Here is a 25,947-nt window from a genome sequence, read left to right as displayed (position 1 = left end):
TGATGCCCGATCAGTACTAATTTGTACTATTTAATGTTGTATTTTGCCTTGGCACTTGTGCACATGACCATTTTAAGAATTCTAGCACCAGCAGTGCTTAGACTGAACATTATGACTAAGAGGATCATACACATCAAGAAGTTGATGTTATCTTCATGTATGACTTACAGAACTTCAAGGGGCTAAGGTTTTAGAAATAATAGAAACTGGAGTTTACTGGACTGAGCACAGGGTCCATAGATTGTTGTCTTCGATCCAGAAGTCCATTGCTAACAAAACTCCTTACTTGAAAATGTGATAGTCCTTGATCAGGTTCCTTCTAGCAGGAGTAACTACTCTTCCACAGTTGCTCCAGAACAGTTTACAGCTACTGTCAGTGAGGTCCTTCTCAGTTTCTCAAATGTAAAGTTTTCAGGAATATTCAGTTGTGTCAGGAACATGACATCTTTTGATTGGAGTTCTGCTGTTCCTTGTACACCAGGAGACAGTATAGTTTTATACAGATGTGTCAAACCAGGGTTGGGAAGTATTCCTACTGCACTATCAGGTGATGGAAGCTTGGTATCTATGGAACAGGAGGTATTGCATAAATTGTATAGTTGAAGACCTGATCTTCAATTGTGGTAGGATTCCTGGTACCATTTGACTGGATATTTGCTGGTTGTTCTCTCCCAGGAGGCAGTTGTATTTGTGGATGTGTAAACCTGCTAGACTGCCAGGTGCTTGGAACACAAGCTCTATGGAATTGGTTGGGCTTTCTTCAGTGGATCTAATTTTAATGAGCCTCAAGTGGAACCTTACAGTCTACTGCTTTGCTCAGGTGGAAGCTTACAGTCTACTCCTTTGCTCAGGTGGATCAGGCATCCTCTTAAGATAGATTCATGGATGCATCCCTGGGACAACCTGGAGGTGTACACCTTTCCTCTTGTGAGACTGTTCTAGATGAAATTCTGGCTAACAAGAATCTGATGAAAAACTTGTTTCTCTCTGGCTACAGCAGTAGGTGCTAACTAATCTTGTATTCTGTAAACAGACAACCTCAGAATGATTCCTCAGTGTTATAGGTTACTTTGTCAGCCACACTTTGGAGGTTCCCCAAGAACTTGGAAATGTCATTGTACGTGGATGATGTCCAGTAGAGCCTCTGAATTAGAGGTACATATTTTTCTGCAGAGGCAGCCACAGCTGTCTCCAAACCTTGCAGGGTTTCAACCATTGCCCTTACCCAGGCTGTGTGGAACCCTAGAATCTTCAAGGTACATAAGAGCCAAGACCAAAACTTTTGGCATTAGGCAATATAATCTTAAGGCTGTAACAATGTGACAGTTGTGAAAGCAATGCAAGTAAAAGATAAGGTAATGTAATTGAAGCACTCTTAATTTTGGGGTAAATACTATCCTAAATGCAGATACCTGGAAGTGCCAGTATGTATACCTTTGCAGAAGTACTTTGGGAATGTAATTCATAAATAGATTTGCATTCCTTGGGACTGATAGTGTAAGTTGGCAAAGTCCTCAGACTTTTGAGGGTTACTTGCATATTCCTCACATGTATGGTAAATTTACTCTTGAATTATTTTACCCTTATTTACAACCATTTTACATTTTACTTTCTAGGAACTTGTCCCTCCTAACAATGAAACCCCCATTTTGCCAAACTGTTGTGTTCCTTAACTCTCCATGGGTACTGTGGCTTATTGTCAGCATTTTAGGACATTGAGCAGCTCAGGTCTCCTGCTTTAGATGTTTCAGATCCCAGGCCCACTATTTGTAATAGTTTGTTATGCAATGATACAAAAAGTTTGGCAAGTGTTTGACTTTCCAGGTTATGTTTAGGGCATTCAGAGACCTGATATGCAGACTGCAAATGAGTGATGAGCCCCTATATAATTTTTCAAAATTTTACCTATGCAGTATTGTAGTTGCTTTTTCAGCTTGATTTTGCAAATAATTTTTCTAAAGAATATGTCATGTTTATGGCCAAAATTTTCTGTCTAAGAATTTTGTATCTTTTATTACCTGATGAGATGTAGTTTCTCCAAGTAATGAGATGGATTCCTTTCTAGGGAGGAAAGAGAAAAGCAGAAACAGATAATGCTTGCTCAAGAAAAAATAGCTGCATCCCAAGGGTTAGGAGGCTTGTCATCAGAAGGTATGTAATTATTATTTTTCTTTCCATGCAAGTTATTAATTTTCTCCATTCCAGACCTACAGAGGAGGTTGATTAAATTTGTCCTTTGTATACTGAAAATGGGTTTCTGTATGTTTTGTGCAGCCTTTTTTTCTTTTTCGTGTGGAAGCTATTTTGCATTAATATACGGACGGCCCTAACAGAAAGCTACAGGTAAAAATTTGTAAAATGTTAAGTCTGTACAGTTTAGTAAAGTTGAGAAAATTATGCTTTATGAGACTTCTGCAGCTTATTACTGTACATCCACATGTTCAGAGGTTTGCATAGATAAACAACAAACACTGCTTTTATGCCATGCCTTGAGCTGTGTGTGATTATGTTAGATTTGTTGTATAATTTGTACAAAAGTTAGCTTTAGCTCTTGATATTCAGATTCCTCTTGCACTCAAAATGTACTTGATGTATGGTGTTGTGTTAATGGTACAGAAGTTTTTTTTAATGAAATACTTAATAGATTGCCATTAATTTTCAAATCTATTGACTACAGTTAGTCTAGATTTTAACCTGACATTACTGTGAATAACTGAGGACTACTGAAACCTGGGACTTTTGAACAGTAAGGTGATATTATGATTACATAGTGTTAAGTGGCTTTAGTAAATAAAAGCTTTTTATGGTGTGGTTTTTATGCATTGAGTAGATGCTGTTGAATATTAATATAAGACTCATTGAGGATGTTCCTTATCTTTGTTTTTTCATTTTTATAATTACAGTATTATACTTTATCATGCTTAAGATGTAGAAATTCTAGTATTAATGTGATAGTAATCATATTTATGTGGAAGAGAGTATTTAATGATAAATAAGTATTGTAGCAATCAGCTTTATTAATCCGAGTGCTTAATACACATAATTGATGTAGTTTATAATAAGTTAAGATTTATAGGCAACAGGTTTTCAGTTTGTTCGAGTTCAGGTTTACTTGGGAGCTTTATGTAGGCACCTACAGTAGTGGTAATTACTAAGTTCTAGAGGGGTTAAGAGAGTTGGCTTAAGACCTAGTTGTTATACTGTATGTTTGTTGAACATTTAAGGTAATTGTGAAAAAATGTTGAATTAGAGGCTGTGCTACTTCTCAAGTGTAACCCTCCACAATAGGTAATGCTAGGAAGTTTAACTAAAGGATGTTTTTACGTATACGACTTACCTGGTAGTTACATATAGCTATAGTCTCTGACGTCACGGCAGAATTTCAAAACTCGCGGTAGCGCTAGTTGATAGGTCAGGTGATCCCTTCCCCCCTGCCCCCTACCGGGGTACTAGGAACTATTCTAGCTAAGCTCAGATTTTTTCTGCCATGGAGCCGGTAACTCCTGCTCCGTTTCGGTTGAATTTCATTGTCGGTCATACAATCTTTGTCAGGATTTTTGGTGAAGTACTCTGTATGATTTTGTGGTTAACAGTGTTGATATACAGCTAGTTAGGCATTTTCGCTAGGAATATGTTGGATTCTAGTTTAGTTCATTATAGGTTTTGCATCAGGGGCTGCTAAACAAGGTTGTGTAAAGCCAGTGTGGATCCTCATACCATTTGTGTGTCTTGTAGGGTCAATCTTGCTGTGCAACTTTAACCTGTGATGAATGCAAGGAGCTAACTGAGAAGGAGTGGAAGGCATTTAACAAGTATGTTAGGAAACTGGAAAGAGACAGAATTAGGAGAGCGTCAGCTAGTACTTCTTTGGTGTCTCATGAGTGAGTTAGTCAGGAAGAATCTGTCACTAACATTCCAATTTCTAACAATTCCCCCAACCCAGACTCTGTAATTCCCGAACCAGACACTGTTGCCGATCTTAAAGTCCAAATGGACTCTAAATTTAGTGTAATTCTCGCTACCTTGGAGAAGATGAGCGAGACAGTTAAGTCTTTGTCGGAAAAGGTGTTGAGTGCAGTGCCTAGTGTTAGTGTTGTGGAGGAGGTGACTGTTCGGTCTTCTCGTTCTCCTAGACCTAAGCCTCTGCCAGACTCCCCAGCCCCTGGGAGGAGGCATGCTGACAGTCCAAGGGAAGCGAGCGGGACTTGCTCCTGAGCAGTTGCCCCCTCAAGCAGTTTTGTTGCTATTTCCCAAACTGCTACTGAGCGCCACTGAAAAGGCAACTCAGGAAGTGTCTTTCCTCCCTATCTAGTTCGGAGGACTCTTCGCGCAGGGGATGGCGTTTTCTGGACGAGTCTCACCTGATGAAGAGAACACGCAAGCTTTCTCCGGGACAAGTACCCAAGAAGAAACCTATCAGGCGACAGGAAGGTCCTTCGTGTAGTTTTTGGGAATCTCCAGAGAGTTTTCGTCTTTGCAGGAAGAATTTTCCAAGCGCAAGTCTCCCGCGCTCAAGGCAAAGCGTAAGAGAGCTTCTAGACTCGCTTTGTCTTCGATTGCCAAGCGTCATGATTCACGCTCTGATTCTCCCGATTCGTCTTCTGCCGCTTCTCGTAAAAAATCAGCACCTCAAGAGGTGTTTAAGGTGGCGCCAGTTGATGCTCCCGTGGTGTACCTGCCACTCCTGTTTCTGCCAAGTTGGATGCCACCGCTTTTGCGTCTGCCCCTCCTGTTTTCCTTCAAGATATGCAGTCTAAGTTAGACATCTTAGGGCTGCTAGGTCAATCGCAAGCGTTGACGCGTACTGAAGCTCCGCTCGCTTTGGCGCCAGACACTCCGGTCGCGCTCACTCCAGTTGGCGTACACTCGTGCGTGACCGCTCACGCTCCCCCACGTCCAGCTGCCCTACCCACCCTGCTGCCGACCCTGCTGCCTGCCATGCAGCCGGGTACTCAGCAGATGCAACCGCAAGTTTCTTCACTGCCGATTGCGGATCTGGTTCACGCTCCCCTTGCTGGAGCAGTGGATAACAGAATGGATTTTTTGTCAGAGGAGGAAGAACTGGGTGTACATTGTTCTGTCGGCCTTTCCCCAGTCTCTTCTAAGGAGAATCTCTGCAAAGAAGACTTTCCGAAAGCAGAGAGGAGTCTGTACAGTCTAATTACAAACTCCCAATGAAATTTTTTGCCGACAACTTCTTGGAAGATTTCGCTCCTGCCGCCCCTCCTTCTCCAGAATCGCAGCATGCGAGGGACACCAGGATGAGTTACTCGACTTTCTTGAAGCTGGTGCTTTTGATTTCAGCCAGAAAAGCACTTGAGAAGGTGGATGATTGGTACGAAACTGGGGAAGCCTTCTCTCTGGGGGTCGCTGCCTCCTCCCATGGGGACTTCTCCAGTCTAGTTGATGCAGCTCGGAGATCTGTCCTTAATTCCACCAAGATCTTTTTTACGTCGTCTGAAATGGATCATCTCTCCAAGAATGTTTTCAGGGTACTGGAAGTGATCAGCTCCCTTGATTGGTCCATTGATGCTCTCGGGAGGAAGGTCAAAAGCTTTGGCCTGGCGGAGCAACAAATGTTGGAATTTGTGGGAGTGATGTCCTGTTTTGATAAAGCCATCAGGGACAGTGTGTTGGAACTGGCTTCGGTATTTGCTATTGGAGTGCTGAAGAAGCGACAGTTGTGGTGCTCCTTCACTGCGAGTGGAGTATCACATTCTCAGAAGTCGGCGTTGCTGTTTGCTCCTTTAGATAAACGCTTTCTGTTCCCGCAACCCTTAATGGTGGAGATTGCGGAGTCGCTAGCACTGAAAGCCACTCAAGACCTTCTGGCGCAATCACCTAATTAGCCAAGGACAGTACAATCTATGGTTTTGTGTCCTGCAACGAATCCTAAACCCGAGAAGCCCTTTTGATGAAAAGTGAGAATGTGTACCTCTGCACACCAGTAGGAGCCAGACTGCAAGGGTTTTGGCAAGTTTGGGAGGGGAAGGGGGCAGAACCATGGACAGTTTCTGTCGTCAAAGAGGGATACAGAATCCCGTTCAAAGAGATCCCTCCCCTGTCGTTGCTCCCGATCCCATTTCCTTCCTACTTGCAAAATTCAGGAAAATGCTCTATCCTCGAGGAGGAGATAGTATCTATCCCTTTTCAGAAAAGAAAGCCATAGAGACTGTCTCTCTTCCACCTTCCCCAGGCTTTTACAACCACCTATTTCTAGTCCCCAAGTCTTCGGGGGGTTGGAGACCAGTGCTAGACGTAAGTGCCCTGAACAAATTCGTACGCAAGACGAAGTTCTCTATGGAGACCACCCAATCGGTGTTAGCCGCTCTTCGACAGGGGGATTGGATGGTCTCCATAGACTTGCAGGACACATACTTCCACATCCCCAATACATGCAGCTTCAAGGAAGTATCTGCATTTCATGTTCAATGGAAGAGTGTTCCAGTTAAGGGCGATGTGCTTCGGTCTGTCGACAGCACCGCAGGTGTTTACAAGAGCTCGCACACCTGTGGCCAAATGGCTTCATTTGAGAGGAATCAGGATATCTCTATACCTCGATGACTGGCTTCTTCTTTCACAGTCGAAGGAGAAGTGTGCGGAGGATCTTCAAGTCACGCTTCAGTTAGCAAAGGAATTAGGTCTGATCGTGAACCACCAGAAATCGCAATTGATCCCGTCCCAAGTCAGGACTTATTTTGGAGTACGGATGGATTCAGTGGTTTTTCAGGCTTTTCCGTCCGATCAGCGGGTCAGTGCGGGCCTCAAGAAAATGCGAGACTTCGTGAGGAAGTCGTAATGCTCAGCCAACAACTGGATGAGCCTGTTAGGGACACTGGCTTCGTTGGAGCAGTTCATCTTTCGGGGAAGATTACACATGAGACGTCTCCAATTCTATTTGAGAGAGCACTGGGAACGAAAGAAGGTGCCAGATTCTTTCGTTTTTCCCATTCTGGAAGGAATCAAGTTGGAACTGAATTGGTGGAACTCGGAGGAAAGACTGGTGCAAGGGAAATCCCTCCATCTGGTGAGCCCGAACCTTGAACTGGTTGCCGATGCATCAGATCGGGGATGGGGAGCGACTCTACAGGACAGGAGGTTTCAGGCGTGTGGTCTCTAGAAGAGAGGGGATTGCATATCAATGTAAAGGAACTGAAAGCAATTCATCTAGGTTTGATGAAGTTCGAGTCAGTTGTCCGGAACAAAGTGGTCCTCGTGAACTCGGACAATGCCACGGCCCTGTCGTATATAAAAAAGCAGGGGGGACTCACTCCTTTTCGTTATGCGAAGCGACGAAAGAACTACTGCTGTGGGTGGAAACGATCAACGTAACTCTCCTCACGAAGTTCATCCAGGGAAAGCTAAACGTGAGAGCAGACCAACTCGGCAGGAGGAATCAAGTTTTAGCGACCGAATGGATGTTACACGACCATGTAAGCTGTCTACTGTGGTCTCTTTGGGGCCAACCGATGGTGGATTTATTCGCCACCAACAAGAACTTCTGACTTCCTCTTTACTGCTCTCTGGTATCGGACAGCCAAGCTCTTTCGGTGGATCTAATGATGTTCAATTGGTCAGACCTGGACCTATATGCTTTCCCACCGTTCAAGTTAATAAGAGCAGTCCTGAACAAGTTCGTGAACCATCGGAACACAAGAATGACACCGCTGGCTCCATTCTGGCCAGCGAGGGAATGGTTCCCAAAACTCCTACATCTCCTAGTAGATTACCCGAGAAGACTACCTGTACGAGTAGATCTACTCAGACAACCACACTACAGGAGATTCAACAAAAACCTATCCACTCTACGGCTGTCTGCATTCAAACTCTCCAACGTCTCCTCCGAGAGAAAGGATTTTCGAGGAGAGTTGCGAAGTCTGTTGCAGCAGCAAGGAGATCTTCGTCATCCGAAGTTTATCAGTCCAAGTGGTCTAATTTTAGAGACTGGTGCAAAGGATCTGGAGTCTCTTCTTCTGAAACCACTCTGAGTCAGATCGCGGATTTTCTCCTTCATCTGCATCAAGTGCGCCGTCTTTCTTTTTCGAAAATTAAGGGATATTGTTCTTTGCTTGCCTCAGTGTTTCGCCATAGGGGCATTGAGGTTTCAAGCAACCAGGATTTGACGGATTTGCTTAAATCTTTTAATACATCTAAGGCTCAGTCTCCAAAACTAATCTCATGGAATTTGGATGTGGTCTTAAAATGGCTGATGTCTTCCAAGTTTGAACCTCTAGGGTCTAGTTTGCTTTGGGACCTTATGAGGAAGGCTATTTTTCTGGTTGCGCTCGCTACAGCTAAAAGAGTCAGCAAACTGCAAGCACTAGACAAAAGAATTGGCTTTGCGGAAGGAAAAGCAGTATGTTCCTTCATTTTAAACTTCGTAGCTAAGAATGAGGATCCTTCTCGGCCATGGCCGCGCTCATTTGATATTCGAAGTCTTATGGATTTAGTGGGAGAGGAACAGGAGAGACTCCTCTGCCCAGTGAGGGCGCTTGAATATTATTTAAAACGCACCAAGACAGTCCAAGGCCCGTTTTGTAATCTCTGGTGCTCGGTCAAGGATCTGTCAAGGCCCCTTTCCAAGAATGCTATGTTGTTCTTTTTAAGGGACTTGAGTACAGAGGCGCACACGCATCTGCAAGAGAGAGAAACAACCATGACGAGAGTAAAGGCGCATGAAGTTAGAGTAGAGGCAACTTCTCTAGCATATAGAAAGAACCTGTCTCTAGAGGTGATACTCTAGGCTACATACTGGAGGTGTAAGTCAGTGTTTGCGTCATTTTACCTCATGACGTGCAAACAACTTTTGAAAATTGCAGTACCTTAGGTCCCTTTGTAGTGACTGGCACAGTGATGGGGGAGGAAACGTAGGAAGTCATTCCATCCTTACTTTTATTATTGTGGTGGTTTGGTTTTTACGGTTGCCTGAGAGAACAGAGGCTGTTAGAGTTCTCCTTAGTCAAATTAGGGTAAAGATGAAGTGTGTTTTAAGGTTAGTTTTCAATCGTCTGGGGTTAGGTGATCCCTCGTTATTTCTTCGTTGTGGTACTGCGTCCAGAGAAGGGGCATTATGGATGTCGTGTCCCATACAGGTCATGCCCTAGTCGACATGCACTCCTGTAAGCAACCAGCGACCAGGTCCACACACCCCGCTGTTGCTCTAAGGTTAGCGGATTACAGAGGCAGTAATCGCTAAATCGGCTACCTTAGCATGAAAGGAACTATTTCATTCTTCTTATTCAATTCTGTTAAGCAGTAGTTAGCTGTCACTGACCCACCTCCTAAAGGTGCCAATCAGCTATGTGTAACTACCAGGTAAGTCGTATACGTAAAAATGACATTTTTATGGTAAAATAATGTTTTACGTATACTTACCTGGTATAGTTACATAACAAAAGCCCACCCACCTCCCCTCTGTGGACAGGTAGGCATAAAATATCTGAGCTTAGCTAGAATAGTTCTTAGTACCCCGGTAGGGGGCAGGGGGGAAGGGATCACCTGACCTATCAACTAGCGCTACCGCGAGCTTTGAAATTCTGCTGTGACGTCAGAGACTACCATAGCTATATGTAACTACCAGGTAAGTATACATAAAACATTATTTTATCATAAAAATGTCATTTTATTTTTTATGTTTTACAACTTTAGAAGAAATTTATCTTCCATAAATCTCTTCAGGTGATTGAATTCACAATTTTACTTTTAGGTGGCTTTTCCTCTCTTAGGTTGTAGATTAGATTATGTATTCTGTGCCAGTTTCATAATGTGTACTAAGATATTAAGAAAATGTGAGTAATTAATAGATAAGATATGTAAAGTCAGGTATTTCCTAACTGGTTTTAAGGTTAAAAGAGATTTGTATCGTGACTGTATACCTATACAGATATCATGAAAGCTACATTTTTATGTTTTGGTCTATAACTATTTGATTATAAACTAAACTAAGCAAAGCATCTTGCACTCTCTCTATTAAGTAGCTCAATCTGTTCATAGTGTTCTGTTGTGATTTTATCAGACACATCACGTTCAAAATATTGATTCAGGTCAGCCTTGAAAGAACTAGGGCTTCATGTCATGAAAATTATGCTTTTTAAGTTTTATGAGTAAGTTTTAGCTGTGTTATTGCTCTTTACAGATATGGCTGCATATTTATGATGATTTTTATGAGGTTGTAAACTTAATTGTTTGCAACATAGAAGGATTATCAAAGCCAATTTCTTCCAAGGTTCAAAATTTGTGCTGTTGGGGTTTTTATTGCATTGTAGAAATTAAATAACTAGTTTTTGGTGGACTACATACATGGTACTTTGATTACACTTGTGAAATGCATAGCCTCTTTTTTTTTAAATTTTTTTTTATATATAGAACTGCAGTAGACTGATTTTTGTTTGAAATCACTGTCATGTTGCTTGCCTTATTCGGTTTTAACTCTAGGTCTCTTTGCTTCATACAATTTTTAATAAGATGCTTGTTATTAACAACTTGGTATGATGTGTAAGTGGTTTAAGTTGGTAGGAAGTTTAGTGCTTTAGAATTAATTTTCATAGCTTACTAATATTTCATATAGTAACAACAGTGGGTGGACTGGATTTAACTTGAAAATGGTGTTTGTTCTCAAGGTAATGTTCGGGAGGAGTTAACAGCTGGGTCAAGGGAAGTTGGTATTGATGTGCCCTTGAATGACCCTCCTGTAGTACGACAGCAGTCAGAACCACCCCCAAAAAGTAGTGCTCAAATGTCCAGTGCCCCGGGAACTCCATCCACACAGTTGAAAAACATGTCAAAAGTCTCAACCTTGCCCACCAATCTTTATAAAAAAGGAAAACATGCTGCTACTAACAGTCATTCATATAGTAAATCACTTATGAGACAAAAAAAAAGCATTGATAGAAACTCATGTCAAGGGGGTTCTGAGACTGTCAGCGAGCATACTGGGAAGGGTGCACCCAGAACGCAGTGGTCTGGGTATCCCCGTGGTCCTTTCAGCCCAGTTAGTCGCAGCCTAGAAAGGCATTACTGTAGAAGCAATCAGCAGCGAACTACCTTTGGACAGGATCTCTCTGCCATGATTTCAAACTGGGGTAACTAACACTACTTTCCTAGTGTGGTGCATGATGCTTTCCATAATTTGTCTCTTCAATCGTTTGTTATTATTACCAACATGGTCTTTTTCATACAAACATAATTAACTCCCATTGTTTGATAAGGTTTGATTATCAGATTTATTAGACAAGGTTGCACAATTTTCATGCTTTTTCTCCAGTTTTGTTTTTACAATTTTTTAGTTCTATACAGGCACCTCTTATTAACAACTGATTATACATTAATCCATGAATATTTATTTATATGACAATTGCACCAGATGTGCAATCTTTATAATTATACTATGACTTTAGGTAGACATGAGAGATTATTTATAGTTGGAGCACCCATGTGAAATATATGGGATATGTGATGTAAGTAACTTAACTTAAAGTTCATGTATACAGTATATATTTTTTAGTATATTTTTGTTGAAAATACAACCTGCAAATATAAGTGTTAAACATATTTTTCTTTTCTTGAGATATTCATACTTGAGGTACTTATGTTTAAAACCCCCACTGACATGAAAGGACTAACCTTTGCTACAGTTATAACATGTCCTCAAAACCCAACAGTTAAGTCAGTTTTGGCACATTGACATATCATTTTTGGCAATATCTGCTTTCAATTTTATGACAATTTTGACCTTCAGTTTTCTTATTGCTCTTTTTGAATACCAAAAAGCCTATCTCAGCATGAATAGCACCTTCACAGGAAGAGTACAAAATAAAGTATTACCATATATTTCTGTGTACAAGATGACCTTTATGTAAGAGTAGGTAAAAGATTATGGCAAATTTTCAGGAATATATTTCATATCTGTAGTACTTATAAGATGACTAATAAATTACAACACCATCTGTGTATAGGCTAGATTTTGGTTATGTGAAGATATTGACAGTACAAATGTTTTACTTACTGTATCCTTAGGAATTCAAATTAAATGAAATATCAAAGCTGATTCTATACTATTGTGTTTTTCCTACACACATACCCTCAAAGGGAAACCATTGTTTCGTTTACGTTTCGTCACCATTCACAAACAACCCCTAACAATAATACGATGATGTATGATAATTGTCATACATAATAATCGTATGCATTAATAAATTTATCTAAACAGTTATATGTATTCCAAATTTATACCAAAATTGTTATTTTCCACCAAAATGGTAATGAAATGTTAATGAAAAATGAATAGTATAATGTTATCCTGAATGTATTACTACTGTAAATTCACTATACCATTAAGATCTGAAAGGTTACTGAAAGATAGAGGTTGCTGTGAACGCAACCATAAATTGATATTTACATTTTCTCAGCTCTGGTTGCATAGATAAAAGTTTATTTCATTTATATGGAATTATTCCTTGAATATGCCAATAATATAAAGGTAAAGAATAATCAGTTTATTTCATAATGTGTTCATGTATGTCGGTGGTAATTGCACCGATGCCACAACCTCTAAATATTAGAAGTGAATTTTAGGATTTAAATGTTGTCTTATATGTAGAAATGTATGGTACTTCCTACAGGTCTAGGACAGACAACTTGCAAGGGTCTATTGAAATGGTTAATTAGTATGTGGAGTGCAAAACTAGAAACAATTGCTCCAGCAATACCACAGCTGTACCCTAGCAACCAATCTGTAATTTATTTAAGTTGAGCTTGAGGTCTGATTTTTGTGAAATATGAGGCAATTCTTCTAACAGCACTTGGAATTCATGTGGAACATTTCACTACTGATTCATCCAACAGACTTTATCACTAGTCGAACACAGTAATATGATGAGAAGTTGCTGTGGATATTGAATTATATTGCTATATTATATGCTTCCCTTCTGTATACATATATTTATTTATAAATAAGACACTTGCATGCATGCCCTTAGTGAACATATATCAATATGCACAAAATGTGTATGCACCAATGCTGGCACACACAAACTGCACATATAAAATTGCGTGAATCGTGCAACATTGAGGCTACTACTAGATAAAAAAAAGTAGACTCACATTGAAGGATTTGTGCTCTTCTCAAGAGTAATTGATACTTGGTGTACACAAAGCAAAATCAGGCTGGATTTGTTATGCATGTAACATTTAATTAGGCAAGCTATTGACATAGTAAAGGATAATAAGCTAGTTACCATTAATGCTGTTTGCAGTGTCTCTATATATATAAAGTTTTTAGCGGATATATAGATATTGTGTACAAAATGTATGTTTTCTGAGCTATACTTTGAATGCATTACTGATACTGTTTTTTGATGTTTATAAAGTCATGTTGTACAGGACAGATGGAAAAAAACAAAGTATAGTTAGATAATATACAGAGAATTTTCTATCTTCAAATGACAATGTTTTCTAATGTAGAGTAGGAGGAAGGAATTCTGCTTCTGCAGTTATACTGGCAGCCCCTAGTTATTGGCAGGGGGTTCTGTTCTCAGGAGGGTGCTGATAAGTGAAAACCACCATTAACCAAAACTTGGTGATTTATGGCGCTTATTGGCATTGATATCTAGTTATTAGCACCTCCTTTAGGCATGTCATGGTGCCATAATTCTATTATTGGCACCATATGGCGCAGAGAATCGGAACTCTGCGTATTATAGCGGCGTGCAGCTGGATTGCGATTAACAGAATAACCGGAGACTGCCTGTATATCCTGTCATTGTACTTTTACGCTTATGATTTTTGAGTTTAACATTATCTCTGAATAGGAATGTCATTTATCAGTTAGTGATGAAAATGTAAATAATCTATAGCAGAGTCCACCTAGCTTTGCACCTAAGCCTATGCCAGTGATTAGCTAGCTGTTGAAAGGGGAATGACATCACACTAATTGAAAGTCCAAATGATTACCATTATGGATTTGACTTAGTTTGGTAATGTTGATCTTCGTGCATGGATCGTGACACCAGAGATTTGAGTTCCCAGAGTTGTGAAGTATGCAGTTGGTATCTCTAATAAAAGATATAGTTAGCTATATATTATGAAAATCTTGGGTCATTTTGTCTGTGCATCTTTTTGTTTATCATGTGCAGCCTAGGTACACAATCATCTTGCATTTTTTTCCTGTAAATTGGTATTGGCCTACATAAGTGATCCCACATAGACACTGTTAATTGAAATGAAGCATAGACTTATGAATCCAGTTCCGATATTAGGGTATTAATTCATTATAATCCTGCATGTCAAATGTTAATATCATTGAGAGATAGGCCCACATGTCAATTTCTTATATTTTGAGGCATTGACAGGATATAGACCTACACATCAATTTCTTATATTTTGAGGCAATATAGGGCATAGGCCTACACGTCAATTTCTTATATTTTGAGGCAATACAGGTCATAGGCCTACACATAAATTTCTTATATTTTGAGGCAATGACAGGGCATAGACCTAAACATCGTAGGTAAGCTACAAATGTGCCCTGTTAAGGACAGTGATGAGTTACACAATCTGTTTGGCAGCCACCACAGGATCCAGGGAACACGTGCCCATAGATCTGTGGGCAATATCATTAATATAGAAAGAGGTGAATGTGGATTGGTGTAATCAAGTACCAGCAGTCAGCACTCTATAAACAGCCAAATTCTTTGTGAAAGCCAGAGTCCAATACCCCTAATATCATGTGCTCTAGCCTGCACAGACGTGGTGGTGGAATCATCAAGAGTCAAGTACGCCTGTCTGATGGCTACCCATATCCAAAAAGAGATTGTATTCCTGGACACCTCTTTCTTATGCGCCCCGTGCTAACAAAAAGCCTATGACAACCTGGCCTAAGTTGCCATGTCCTTTTAAGGTAGCAACGCAGAGCCCTGACGGGACATAACAAAAGCTCTTGAGAATCACTGCCCACAAAGTCATCCAGTGATGGAATGGAAAAGGAGGTGAACCTATCATCATACACCGAGGGATTCTGGGTCTTGGCCACAAATTCCGGGACAAATTCAAAGGACACTGACCCCCAACCAATGGTGTGCTTCACATTATAGCTCAGACCATGCAGCTCCCACTCTCTCTTCAAAGACGCCAAGACCAGGAGGAAAACCATTTTGAGTGTCTTAAGTTCCGGTCTGACAAATGTCGCAAAGGCTCATACAGAGCTTTAGTGAAACTTCTCAAGACCAAGGAAACATCCCACGTCTTGAGCTCTCTGGGAGAACACGACTGCTCAAACCCCTTTACTAGCAAGGAAAGTTCCCAGGATGGGGAGATATCGATACCTCTAAGACATAACACTAAACTCAGGGCCATCCTGTAGCCTCTAGTGGCGGAAACAGACAAACCCTTCTCATCTCTGAGGAAGATCTAAAAGTCTATGTGCTAAATAGAAGTTCCGAGTGGAGAAAAACCCCGTTTATGACACCAATCACAGTAAATTGCCCATTTGACTTGGTAAACTGCAGAGGTCGACCTTCTGAGACTGCTGGACATATGCCTTGCTGACCTCTGAGAAAAGCCTCTCGCTCGGAGGAGATACTTGATAGCCTCCAACTGTGAAGAGACAGGGATTCTAGTGGCTGACACAGAAGATGCTGCCAGGGGGAATCTCCATTGGTACAGTAAGTTCCAGAAGTGAAGCGACAAATCTCAGAATAGATCGTACTTCTTTAGAAACTAGTGGGTTGCCTGTTAGTATTTTTATTCCAACTATTATCAGTCTTAAATTTCACGGTTGGGATATGATTCGATGATTTGAGGTATAAGGTTGAAGTGAAAAAGGTGGAGTTAGTATTGTGGGTAGAACTAGAGGTAGAGGGGGGGAGGGGTGGTTGGGGTCTGTCGTCTCCCTCCAGGTGGTGATTTTACAGGTGTTCTGGTTGCTTGCGACAGTCTTTCTTATTTTTTATATAGCGAGTCTGTTTCCCAGGTGCAAGGACAGGTCCTGGTGTTGGTCCTGAAGGTTCTATCTTTGCCTAAATAACAGACAGTGGCCCTGCATTGTAAGCCTTGCAATGCCCGGAACGAGGCCTAGGCACCTGAAGGTAGCAGTAGCAGTTAGAGCCTTTCTCGAAGCTGGTGCTTTATGCTCGGTCCTAGAAGCTAGAATCAGAATTACCAACCACACCCAACTTCTTTATTGAATATAAGTGCATTCATGGTTGATTATGTTTAATGTCGCGGAGATTTTCCCTTTACATTCTATTGATACTTGCATGATTTTATGCATCTTCACTAAAATAATTGATAATAAACTATGATATTAAATATTTGTTACCACATTGCTCGAAATTCACTTTGGTAATGTTGGTAATCCTGTGTTGAATGAGAATTTCAAATTGTTTCTTTTCTATAGTTTGAAGTAATTACTATACTTTTAAATAATTACTATTACCGTAATTTTTTCTTATGATTGTTATAAATATCATATATTTGATATATGTGCATCATATGTTAGCTTTATTTTGCTTGATAGAGCTTTCACTGTAGAAAAAAATAAGTTTTTCAGCTACAAGTTGTAGTTGCCTGTTAGTGAATTTCGAACAAAATCCTTTGAAATTTGTTGCTTCACTTCTGGAACTTACTGTACCTCCAATGACAGCAGATCCGGAAACATTCTGCCTGCGCCCACAGAGGGGCTATCAAAGTCATCCTGAGACTCTGCGAACTCATCAACCTGTTCAGGATTCGACAGATCAAACAAAACGGAGGGAAGGCATACACCTCCAGGTTGTCCCAGGGACCACCAAACAGAATACAGAGGTCCCCCCGTATTTGCCGGGGGTGCGTACCAGACCCCCCTATTTTGGTAGTTAAAACTCAAGAAAAACCCACTAAAAATTTATATACCTGGTTTTTTTAATAGTTTTATCACAAAAAGTGCATTTTATTCCCATGAATAATGTGGGGAAACGTTCCAGAGAGAAATTCGCGAGTGTGTGAGTCCGCGAATCCGGAGAACGCGAATACAGGGGTCCACTGTATCGCCAGTTTCCTGTTGAACCAGGTTGCAAAAAGGTCCAGCATTGGTCTCTCCCAAACCTGGAAGAGCTTGTCTGCCACCATTTGACGAAGAGACCATTCTGTGCCTAGGATCTGATTCCAACGACTGAGCTTGTCTGCGACCACATTCCTTTTGCCTGGGATATACCTGGCTGAGAGCTCTACTGAATTGCTGACCGCCCACTGGTGAACCTTGATGGTCAGGCGTGAAGTTGATGTGAAACCAGGCCCCCTTGCTTGTTCACATAAGCGACCACCGTGGTGGTGTCTGAGGTGGTGTCTTACATGAGAACAACAGAATGACTCTCTACTTTCTCCCGAATTTCCTTCAGACCCAGAAAGGCTGCTTTTAACTCTTAAGACGTTGATATGCTGCCGTTTGTCCTCCAAACTCCAAACGCCCGAAGTAATGAGGCTGCTTACATGAGCACCCCAACCTGCGAGGGAAGCGTCTGAAAACAGAAGGAAGTCCGGGGGAGGAGAACGCAGTGGAACACCCTTCAAGAGATATCAGTTGTCCAACCACCAACGAAGTTTTTCTCTTACTTCTAGAGACAGAGGAACTCTTATTAGGGGGAGTACCCCACCAGAGACCAGAATTCCCTTAGTCTCCATTGCAGAGACTGAAGATGGAGTCGCCCATGAGAGACCAGCTTCTCCAGAGAAGACAAAATTTCCAGAAGAACCAGCCACTGATGAGCTGACTGATGTGGTTGCGATAGGATGTCGGACGCCACCACTTGCAACTTCTCCAACCCCTGATCTGATGGGAAAAAAATACTTGGAACTGCCGTATCGATGACCATGCCCAGATAGGGGATCCTTTGATTGGGTACGAGGTTTGACTTCTCTTGGTTTACAACGATGCCCAGTTCCAGACAAAACCAAAGCAGACGATCTCTGTCCTGCAGCAGCATCTCCCTGGAACCTGCCAAAACCAACCAATCATCGAGGTACCCTCGGCAAACAGATCCCCTGAGCATGGGCCCAACTTGAAACGAGAGAGAAGACACTTGTGAACTCCTGAGGGGCTGTGGTCAGCCCGAAGCACAGGACTTTGAAATCGAAGACCTCGTCTCCGAGAGAGAAGCGAAGGAACTTTGTGGATGATGGATGAATAGGGATTTGGAAATGTGTGTCCCTCAAATCTATTGACAGCATGAAGTTGCTTTCCCTCACAGCTACCAACACTGATCGCGGGATCTTCATCTTGAACCTCGTTTTCCTGATGAAATGATTCAAGGCAGATAAGTTGATCACAGGTCTCCAACCTCCTGATGCCTTGGGCACTAAGAAGATAAGACTGTAAAACTCCGGAGACGGATGCACCACTTCCTCTATTGCATCCTTGTCCAACATCATCTGCACTTCCTTCCGGAGAGCCAAGAACTTTAGATACACCCACCTGAGTAGAAGCTTGTCCGAGAGCAGGGGAGAGCCGTCAAATGGCAGTAGATATCCCTTCCGAGGGACATCTACTACCCACTTCTCTGCCCCATAACTGCCACTTGACCCACTGGCCAGCCAAGCACTCCCCCACCCATGGCACAGGAGAGGAAGAGGTGCCTAACCTATCAACGAACCCCCTTACTTCTGCCTCTGGGACCCCTTCTTGACTTAAAAGAGCGGTAGTGAAAGGGACATTGTTCTTCTGGCCTAGACTGGGACGAACAGAAAGGCCCTGCCAAAACCGAATTTCTAGACAGCCTACCAGGTGACGATTTTCGTGACTGCTGCTGGGTAGGGGGAGGAGGAGGGGCTGGACGTCTATGAGAATGAGACTGACTTTGACACAGCCTGGTGCTCTTAACTAACCTGTTCTTCGTGTCAACCCAGCGTTGGTCTATCGCGTCCTCCAGCTCAGTCCAAGGGAACAGAAACTTGAGATTCTAAAAGGTCCCCATTCCTCAACACCATCAAGGACTTGGGGTCAACCGATCTTTCTATCCTGGACAAAGCCGTGTCTCTTCTGATCAGGAGAAGATTAGCCCACTAATTGACGCTGAGGTGTGAGAGATACGAGAACGCCTTGCCCCCAGACTGCAACAAACTGGCAAGAGAAGAAGCACTCACTAACCCCTCAGGGGACCTGTAAGATGCCTTCTTCGCAATGACCGTCGACCATAAGTCCAACTAAGAAACCATCTGTAACATGGAGGCTGCCGTAGACTCCAAAGCTGAGGCATTCTGTGGAGACAAGGATGGAGCCTCCAACCTCACCTGCTCCAAAATCAACCCTGGCTTCAGACAAATGACGTCCGGGTTAAGATGACGAGACATTAAGTAGGCAGAGTTTGTAGCATAGTACTTTCTATGCCTCGTGAGTAGAGGGGGCAGCAACTTGGAAGAACCCTTTGGGTAAAGAGACCAGTCCCGATCTGACAGAGAGGGATTTACCTTATGCAAGACTGACTGGACATACCCCGATAAGGGAAGTTGAAACAACGACTTGGGATCTTGCGCAGCTCCCAGCAAGGCTTCCAAGCAGGAAGGAGTGAAAGACAACCGAGCCTGACTCCTACTCTCTAAATTGTTGAACCCATAAATGAGATCGACAACTTCAGTAAAGGAAGACAAAAACTCTTGCATGTCTCCCTTCTGCTCCGGCAACGGAGACGGATGAAGAGAAGATGATGTAGGTTTATCTAACTCGCCTTCCTCATGTAAACCAACATAAGAGCCAGCAGCCAAACAGTCCGTAATGCCAACCAACCTGTCTGGGCTGGATCCAAGCGCCAACTCCTGCGACGAACCAACCACAAAACTAGGAACATCACTACACACACTCCCAATAAATGACTCGCGTACGTGACCACGTATGTGCACATGTGGGGGGAACACACGTACATGCAGAGGAGAAGCATCTCAAACACTCGACATAGAACAAGAATTCCTCGGAGTCGAAACCCGGGTAGCATTAAGGTAGGGGGAGACAAAACTCCTGCTTCACTATTTCCGCATTCACAACCTTCGATCTCTTCACAGGCGCCTTGAGATCCTTGCGGTGACAAATAGGCCCTGGTGCCAGAGAAGCGGAAGAATTAGCAACGTGCACGAACGTGCGAGGTTGCATCACACTCGTTACTCGATGCAGAGGACGAAGCAGACACTGCAGATTGCTCAGGGGATGAAACACTAACACTCTCAGGAACACTTAACACTCACAGGAACATGGCATGCCGCTCCTCACTCGTCCTTAACCTTCCAACGCTTGATACACCGACATGGGGGAGAAAGAGAGGATAACAGCACTGACTCCTTACACAATCTCTTGCAAGGAGGAGGGGGCGACACAACACATTTGCTTCCAGTCCTCCCAGCCGACATGGCAGCAAACCTGTCTTCCAAAACAGAGCCCAATCTCTTAAGAATCGCCTGACATAAAGAGGAGGAGCCAATGACATGGAAGGGAGATGCAACAAACCGGATGGCAGCGATGACATCAGAGGAGCAAATAATAAAAAGACAGATGAGAGAAGCAGCGCAGCAGAGGGAAATGGGAGTGATGTCATCAGTGGAAGTGACGTCACTAGTAGCACTGATGTCATGGCTTCCCCTCGACCCGAGGAGGAAGCAGGCACCACTGGCGGAGGGATACAAAATGGCTGACCCTGTGACGTCACCAGCGGCTACTCTGACTTGAAGAGGCAGCTAGCATCACTGGCAGAGCAATGCAATATGACTGACCCTGGCTACCAATGAAAACTAGGTCAGGAGGTGGGGGGAGAGCTTGGGTAGCCTGAAGAGGGGGGAGGCGAGCATCCAAGAAGTGCGTCAGCAAACCCTCCAAGGAGGGTGAACGCCGTAGCCCAAGCGACCCCCAGAGCACCGCCATTTTGGATGCTTCCAACTCTGAAACGAAAGAGACTGATGAAAAAGCCTCCTCCCTCTCGGGAAGTAAATTAATTCCCGAGGAAGAGGGGTAGACATTACTTAATAAATCAGCCTGAGGGCCTCCCGATATTCCAATGAAGAATCGATGGAAGAAAAGGAAGGAGACAAAGGCACTACACTAGTATGGGGTGTGACTGCGGCTGGAGACGAAGCATCGGGAAGAGGAGATGAAAATCCCTCCCAAGAAGGAAGGGTAGAAACTCTACGATGCTCCCTCTTGCTATGAAATAACTTCCACTGCTCTCTAGGCCACACACAACATTCTGGGCAGTGATTTGTTATGGTACAAACATTAGAATGACACCTACTGCAAGTGGTGTGTGGGTCTGTCGCTGAAGAAACCAGGAAACAAGAACACAGGAAACCTGAAGTACCCAGGCACATAAGTTGGCGAGGCCGAGAAGGAGCAGAAGAACCCATAATACAAGCACACACAGCATCACAAGTGAAAACGAGCAATGAATCGGGTAAAAGGCCGAGAAATGGCAACCACGACTCTCACCTATGCAGTTAAGAAAAAGTGAATACAGTAGCGTGGGTGCGTGGTCCTGTACCAGTTTTCACCCGATATACACACACGTTGGCAGATCTCACAAGATTCCTTGCGTTTTGTCTGCGATTTAACCGGATCCAGCTAGGCACTAGAAAATTATTGTATTGGTAAGACCTCAGGTTTGTAGCTATGAAAAATACAAATTGTCTTAGAAAATTTTTCCTATTTTGAGGAAGGGACAGGGCATAGGCCTACACATCAAACTCTTATATTTTAAGGGAATGAAGGGGCATAGGCTTAACATCAAACTCTTATATTTTGAGACAATGACAGGGCGTGGGCCTACATGTCAATTTGTTATTGAGTAGATTTTAACTAATATAGTAGTTTCAACTCCACAATATATAATGTAAATGTATAAAGCAAGTACAAATACACATAGTACATGCATGGTTGGCCATAGTAATTGTAATGCCACTTACACAAAATATCAAACTACTCTCAATGAGTTATATTGAAAATATATTTACAAAAGGGATAACAAATTATATTACTATGATGAGTAAACATAAGGCTGCTGTAGCATTCTATGAAAATGAAGACAAGTAGGAAGGCATCATCAGATACTTAACAAAATAAGAAAATGAATAAATAAATAAATGATAGATGAAAAAGTGAGTAGCCCATGGATCACTTGTTTTTGGGGTATTCTTGTAGATTACCCTGTTAAGACAAAAGGGTATGATCAATTGACAAGTATTTTATGAATAGGGATATGTTTATTCTGCAATGTTAGATTACCATAACAGCAGCAACAAAAACAATATAACCATAAGAAAACCACAACAAAACAGCTGAGCATAAGATAGGCCTATAATCCAAATGTCATAAGCTGTGTAAACCAACGAAAAGACAGGGCTTTACCTATAAGTCTACGTCATTTTTGTGATTCCATTATGTTGTGAAAGGAGGTAATGTCCTTAAGAAAATTCTCAGCAAATTATATCCATTATCATACTGTAAGTTAAATATAGGCAAATTCTGGTTTTGTAGTGGAGCCACTGCTTGCCATCCATCAGAATGTGTAAACAATTCCAATGAAATAGATTTTATGACTATTAAAATGTAGTAAAATTTCTTGACATCAATATGAAATAGTACCAGTCTACATTGTTCTGAGAGAGTCTGTTTTTAAATTTAGAATGGTGAACACACTTGATAATATCAAGTGATTCAAGTGCACCATTCGAGTGCAGACATTCCCAGTGTCACCTCCGTATTCAGGTGAAATTCACTTACAAAAACCAACAATGCAGCATCACAGAACACTCCTGACTTCATTCATATTTTCCTGTTTTTTTTTTTTTACCATCTTTGGGGAGAGTATTATGTTTTTATTACGGGGTAATGTAATGTTTACTTTTGATAATCAGCACACATGTTTTAATTCTGTAAAACAACCATCGCCAAGTAAATGAAGATAAAAAGAACCACAGATTAACCTACTTTTCGAAACTATTTCCAACCAATCAGCTTAAGGAATGGTCATGACATTAGTGTGGGAGGGGCTTAGCCAGCTGGCCTTTGCTATAGTATGCAATAAATTTAACAAATTCCATGAAGGCATTGTAGTTGAAATTTTTTTTTTATACAGGAGCTGTGCATCCTTTTTTTTTTTCTCTTTTACATAGTTGGCCTTCAACTGAAATTTCTATTTCTTGCTTGAGGAAGATACAAAATTTTTTGTTTTGGTAAACTAAAAAAAAACTTCCCAGCAACTGCAGTGCAGATAACATACAATGCTTACTGTTGGGACTGTCATACTTAGGAATGTGTGAAAGTAGGAATTTATTCAATTTTTCATTGATATTAGTGTGGTATAGGATTGATCTTCATGATGCCTGAATTGCTCATACTCATTCATAATTGCTCATCCTCATTCATAGAACAGGCAGTCCCTGGATATCAGTGATCTGGTTTTATTGCGCTTGTCCAGCGCCGAAAATTGGCTTTTTCCGGGGACAATTTCTGATTGTTGGTGCAGATAAGGTATTGGTGCCAATAAATAACTAACAGAGGTACCAAAATCCAGTTATCAGCACCAATAAGCCCCCGAAATGGCTGATTTTCGGTTATCAGCAATTTTCACTGTCGGAATGGAACCCCCATCAATAACCAAAACTGCCTGTAGTTTATTTCAATAATTAATGATTGATACATATTAAGGGAAAGCTTGGTCATCAAACCTGATGTGGTAAAAGTAATGCATGAGAGAGATATCAGTGTATGAAGGTATTGTTTTATTTGTTCATATTCAATATGTATTATGATGGCATTTACTCAACTCTGTAGAAAGTACTCATTGCATCAAATACATATTTTGTTTGATAACTGATTTCTCTATTCAAAGCACATTGTAACCTAAATGATTTTTTTTTTAAATATGCAGTTCTTAAGTAATTCTCTGAATTTTCATTGTTTGTAAAAATAATTATGAATGTAGTATTTATTTTCAATTTATTGTACAATTAATTTAGGATTATCTTGTGTGATTTTTTATATGCTTAATCAAGAAAATAGAGGTGCCTGTATAAATTTAGCTCAGATTTCTAGTTTCTAGAAATTATTCTTGATAGGCAAGTAAACAGGGACAATTTGAATTTACAGTTTTAACAGTGTTGATATCACATTCAGGCCTGTTGGATTATATGAAATTTTGGTTTTCATGGTGATTAATTATAAGTTGACTGCATTACAGGGGAAAGTTAACTAATATTGCATGGATGGTGGCTGCTTTTGCATGTCTTCTTGCCTTAGCAGGTAGCATTATTATATAATCTGCTTGCTTTACTCAGAGGGTGTTGCATTCTTTTATATGACAAAGTATCTGCCTTCTGATTGGTGTATGTTAAGCCTTTCAAGCACAAAATATGGAGTAATTTTTTATCTTTGGATTTTATTTATAGAAATTTCTGTACATATGTAATTTTATATCCTGGTACTATATCTGTGTCTAGTAAATTGTTCTCTTAATGTGGAAATCTTTGTGGGTAAGTCAAAAATATATTAGTGCTGAGCATGTTAGTATTTTTTAATGCCAATTAAAGTACAGGTAAACAAATTTTTTTGTGTACATTGCTGGTAGTTCAAATTGCTCTTGCACATATATTTTTGTGTCTTCTTGGTTCTGTCCACTTGGTAAATAATTCTTACTAAAATTGATAGCACTCCTGTGATGGTCCTTCTGTTTAACAAGTCCCATGATTATTTGTTTGTATAGCTGCCCGTAACCGAGACTTGTTGAGTCGGGATCCCACAATGGGGGTGATGGTACGAGCCTCCTCTGATGAATCTCTCGCATCTCAAACTCATCAGCGCACCAATCACGCACACCAACCGTCATCGCATGAGCACAATCCATCACAGGGTAAATGTTGGGAGTTGGTGCTTCAGAAATAAAAGATTGTTTTACGTTTAGCAATGTCAACCTTCTTTTATCATTTTTCTTTTCAGGATTTTGAAGTAAAGAAAAAGTCAGAAAAATGTATATTATTATTTAATCTTAAATTTTGTGAACTGTGTAAAGTGTTCTATTAACTTTGTTTTTACAGTAACAATTCTAGCCACAATTGTAGCCCTTCAGCTTATCAGGCAAATCATATCACCAGTGCTTTTTACCTGTGTTATTGGGATTGTATTTTCATGGCTAGTTGTTATAAGTGCTAAATTTTTTTGCAAAACCTCTTGAGTTCAATGATAATTGTAAAGTATAGTTTAGCTGAGGCTGAACATTTTTGGCATGAATATTGGCTGTGGGATATTTTGAGTGTAGTCTATATTATAGGGTTTAAGTTATTTACCAGATTTGCTCTTCAGAAAGCCAGGCCCTAAAAGTACCTGATAAGCTGACAGGCTGCTTTCCTTTAACCTTAATGTTTTTACCATAAAGTTTGTACCAAAAATGTCAGTACAATTATTACTAACAATAATTCAAGTTATATTGCATGTTTAGTGAGCAAAGTTGAGTAAACTGGATACAGTACTGCTAACACAATTAACTGCATTTGACAATATTATTCAGAAGCTATGTAAATAAAAATAAAGATACTAAACTAAAAGTCATTATTGTTTGTTTGTTTAAACAGCTCATAACAGTTTACATAGAGGTACCAAGGTAGATTTATTTAAATGTGCAATCTTTCTTTTATCTGATTCAATCTCTAACTACCGCCAGATGCTTTAAGGTCTCGACTTGATGTAGGACCTGGTTTAGGAATGAAGAAATCATCAAGCTTAGAATCATTACAAACTATGGTTCAAGAGGTTTGTATTTTACTCATTAATTATTTAGTTCTAAAATATTAAAGTATTTGCCTTTCAACCGTTTTTACCAATTATATTTAAGAGTGAAGTACAAGAATTTTAATTAGCAATGTGTATACTTGTTGCAAACAGTGTCATACCAAGGTAATGTTTATTTGCATTTAAGAAATAATATTCTTTTGGTTCTTATTATTCAG

The 25,947-nt window shown here is 41.0% G+C and overlaps 1 protein-coding gene across 24 annotated transcripts in view; it reads left to right on the top strand.

Moving 5' to 3' along the window:
* The window catches only part of LOC135225810 (partitioning defective 3 homolog), a 463,764-nt gene that overhangs the window by 405,359 nt on the left and 32,458 nt on the right, over positions 1–25,947 (top strand). For 20 of the 24 annotated variants that reach the window (XM_064265319.1, XM_064265308.1, XM_064265309.1 and 17 more), the window contains 4 exons: positions 2,066–2,151; positions 10,620–11,081; positions 24,708–24,854; positions 25,662–25,750. In XM_064265319.1, coding sequence (XP_064121389.1) covers positions 2,066–2,151; positions 10,620–11,081; positions 24,708–24,854; positions 25,662–25,750 — 784 coding nt within the window. The remainder of the gene's footprint in view (positions 1–2,065; positions 2,152–10,619; positions 11,082–24,707; positions 24,855–25,661; positions 25,751–25,947) is intronic. The other 4 variants (XM_064265324.1, XM_064265325.1, XM_064265326.1 and 1 more) reach the window with 4 other exon arrangements.

Source organism: Macrobrachium nipponense, chromosome 13, assembly GCF_015104395.2.
Source record: "Macrobrachium nipponense isolate FS-2020 chromosome 13, ASM1510439v2, whole genome shotgun sequence".
NCBI classification, from domain to species: Eukaryota; Metazoa; Arthropoda; class Malacostraca; order Decapoda; family Palaemonidae; genus Macrobrachium; species Macrobrachium nipponense.
This window is presented reverse-complemented; position numbering and strand designations above follow the sequence as displayed.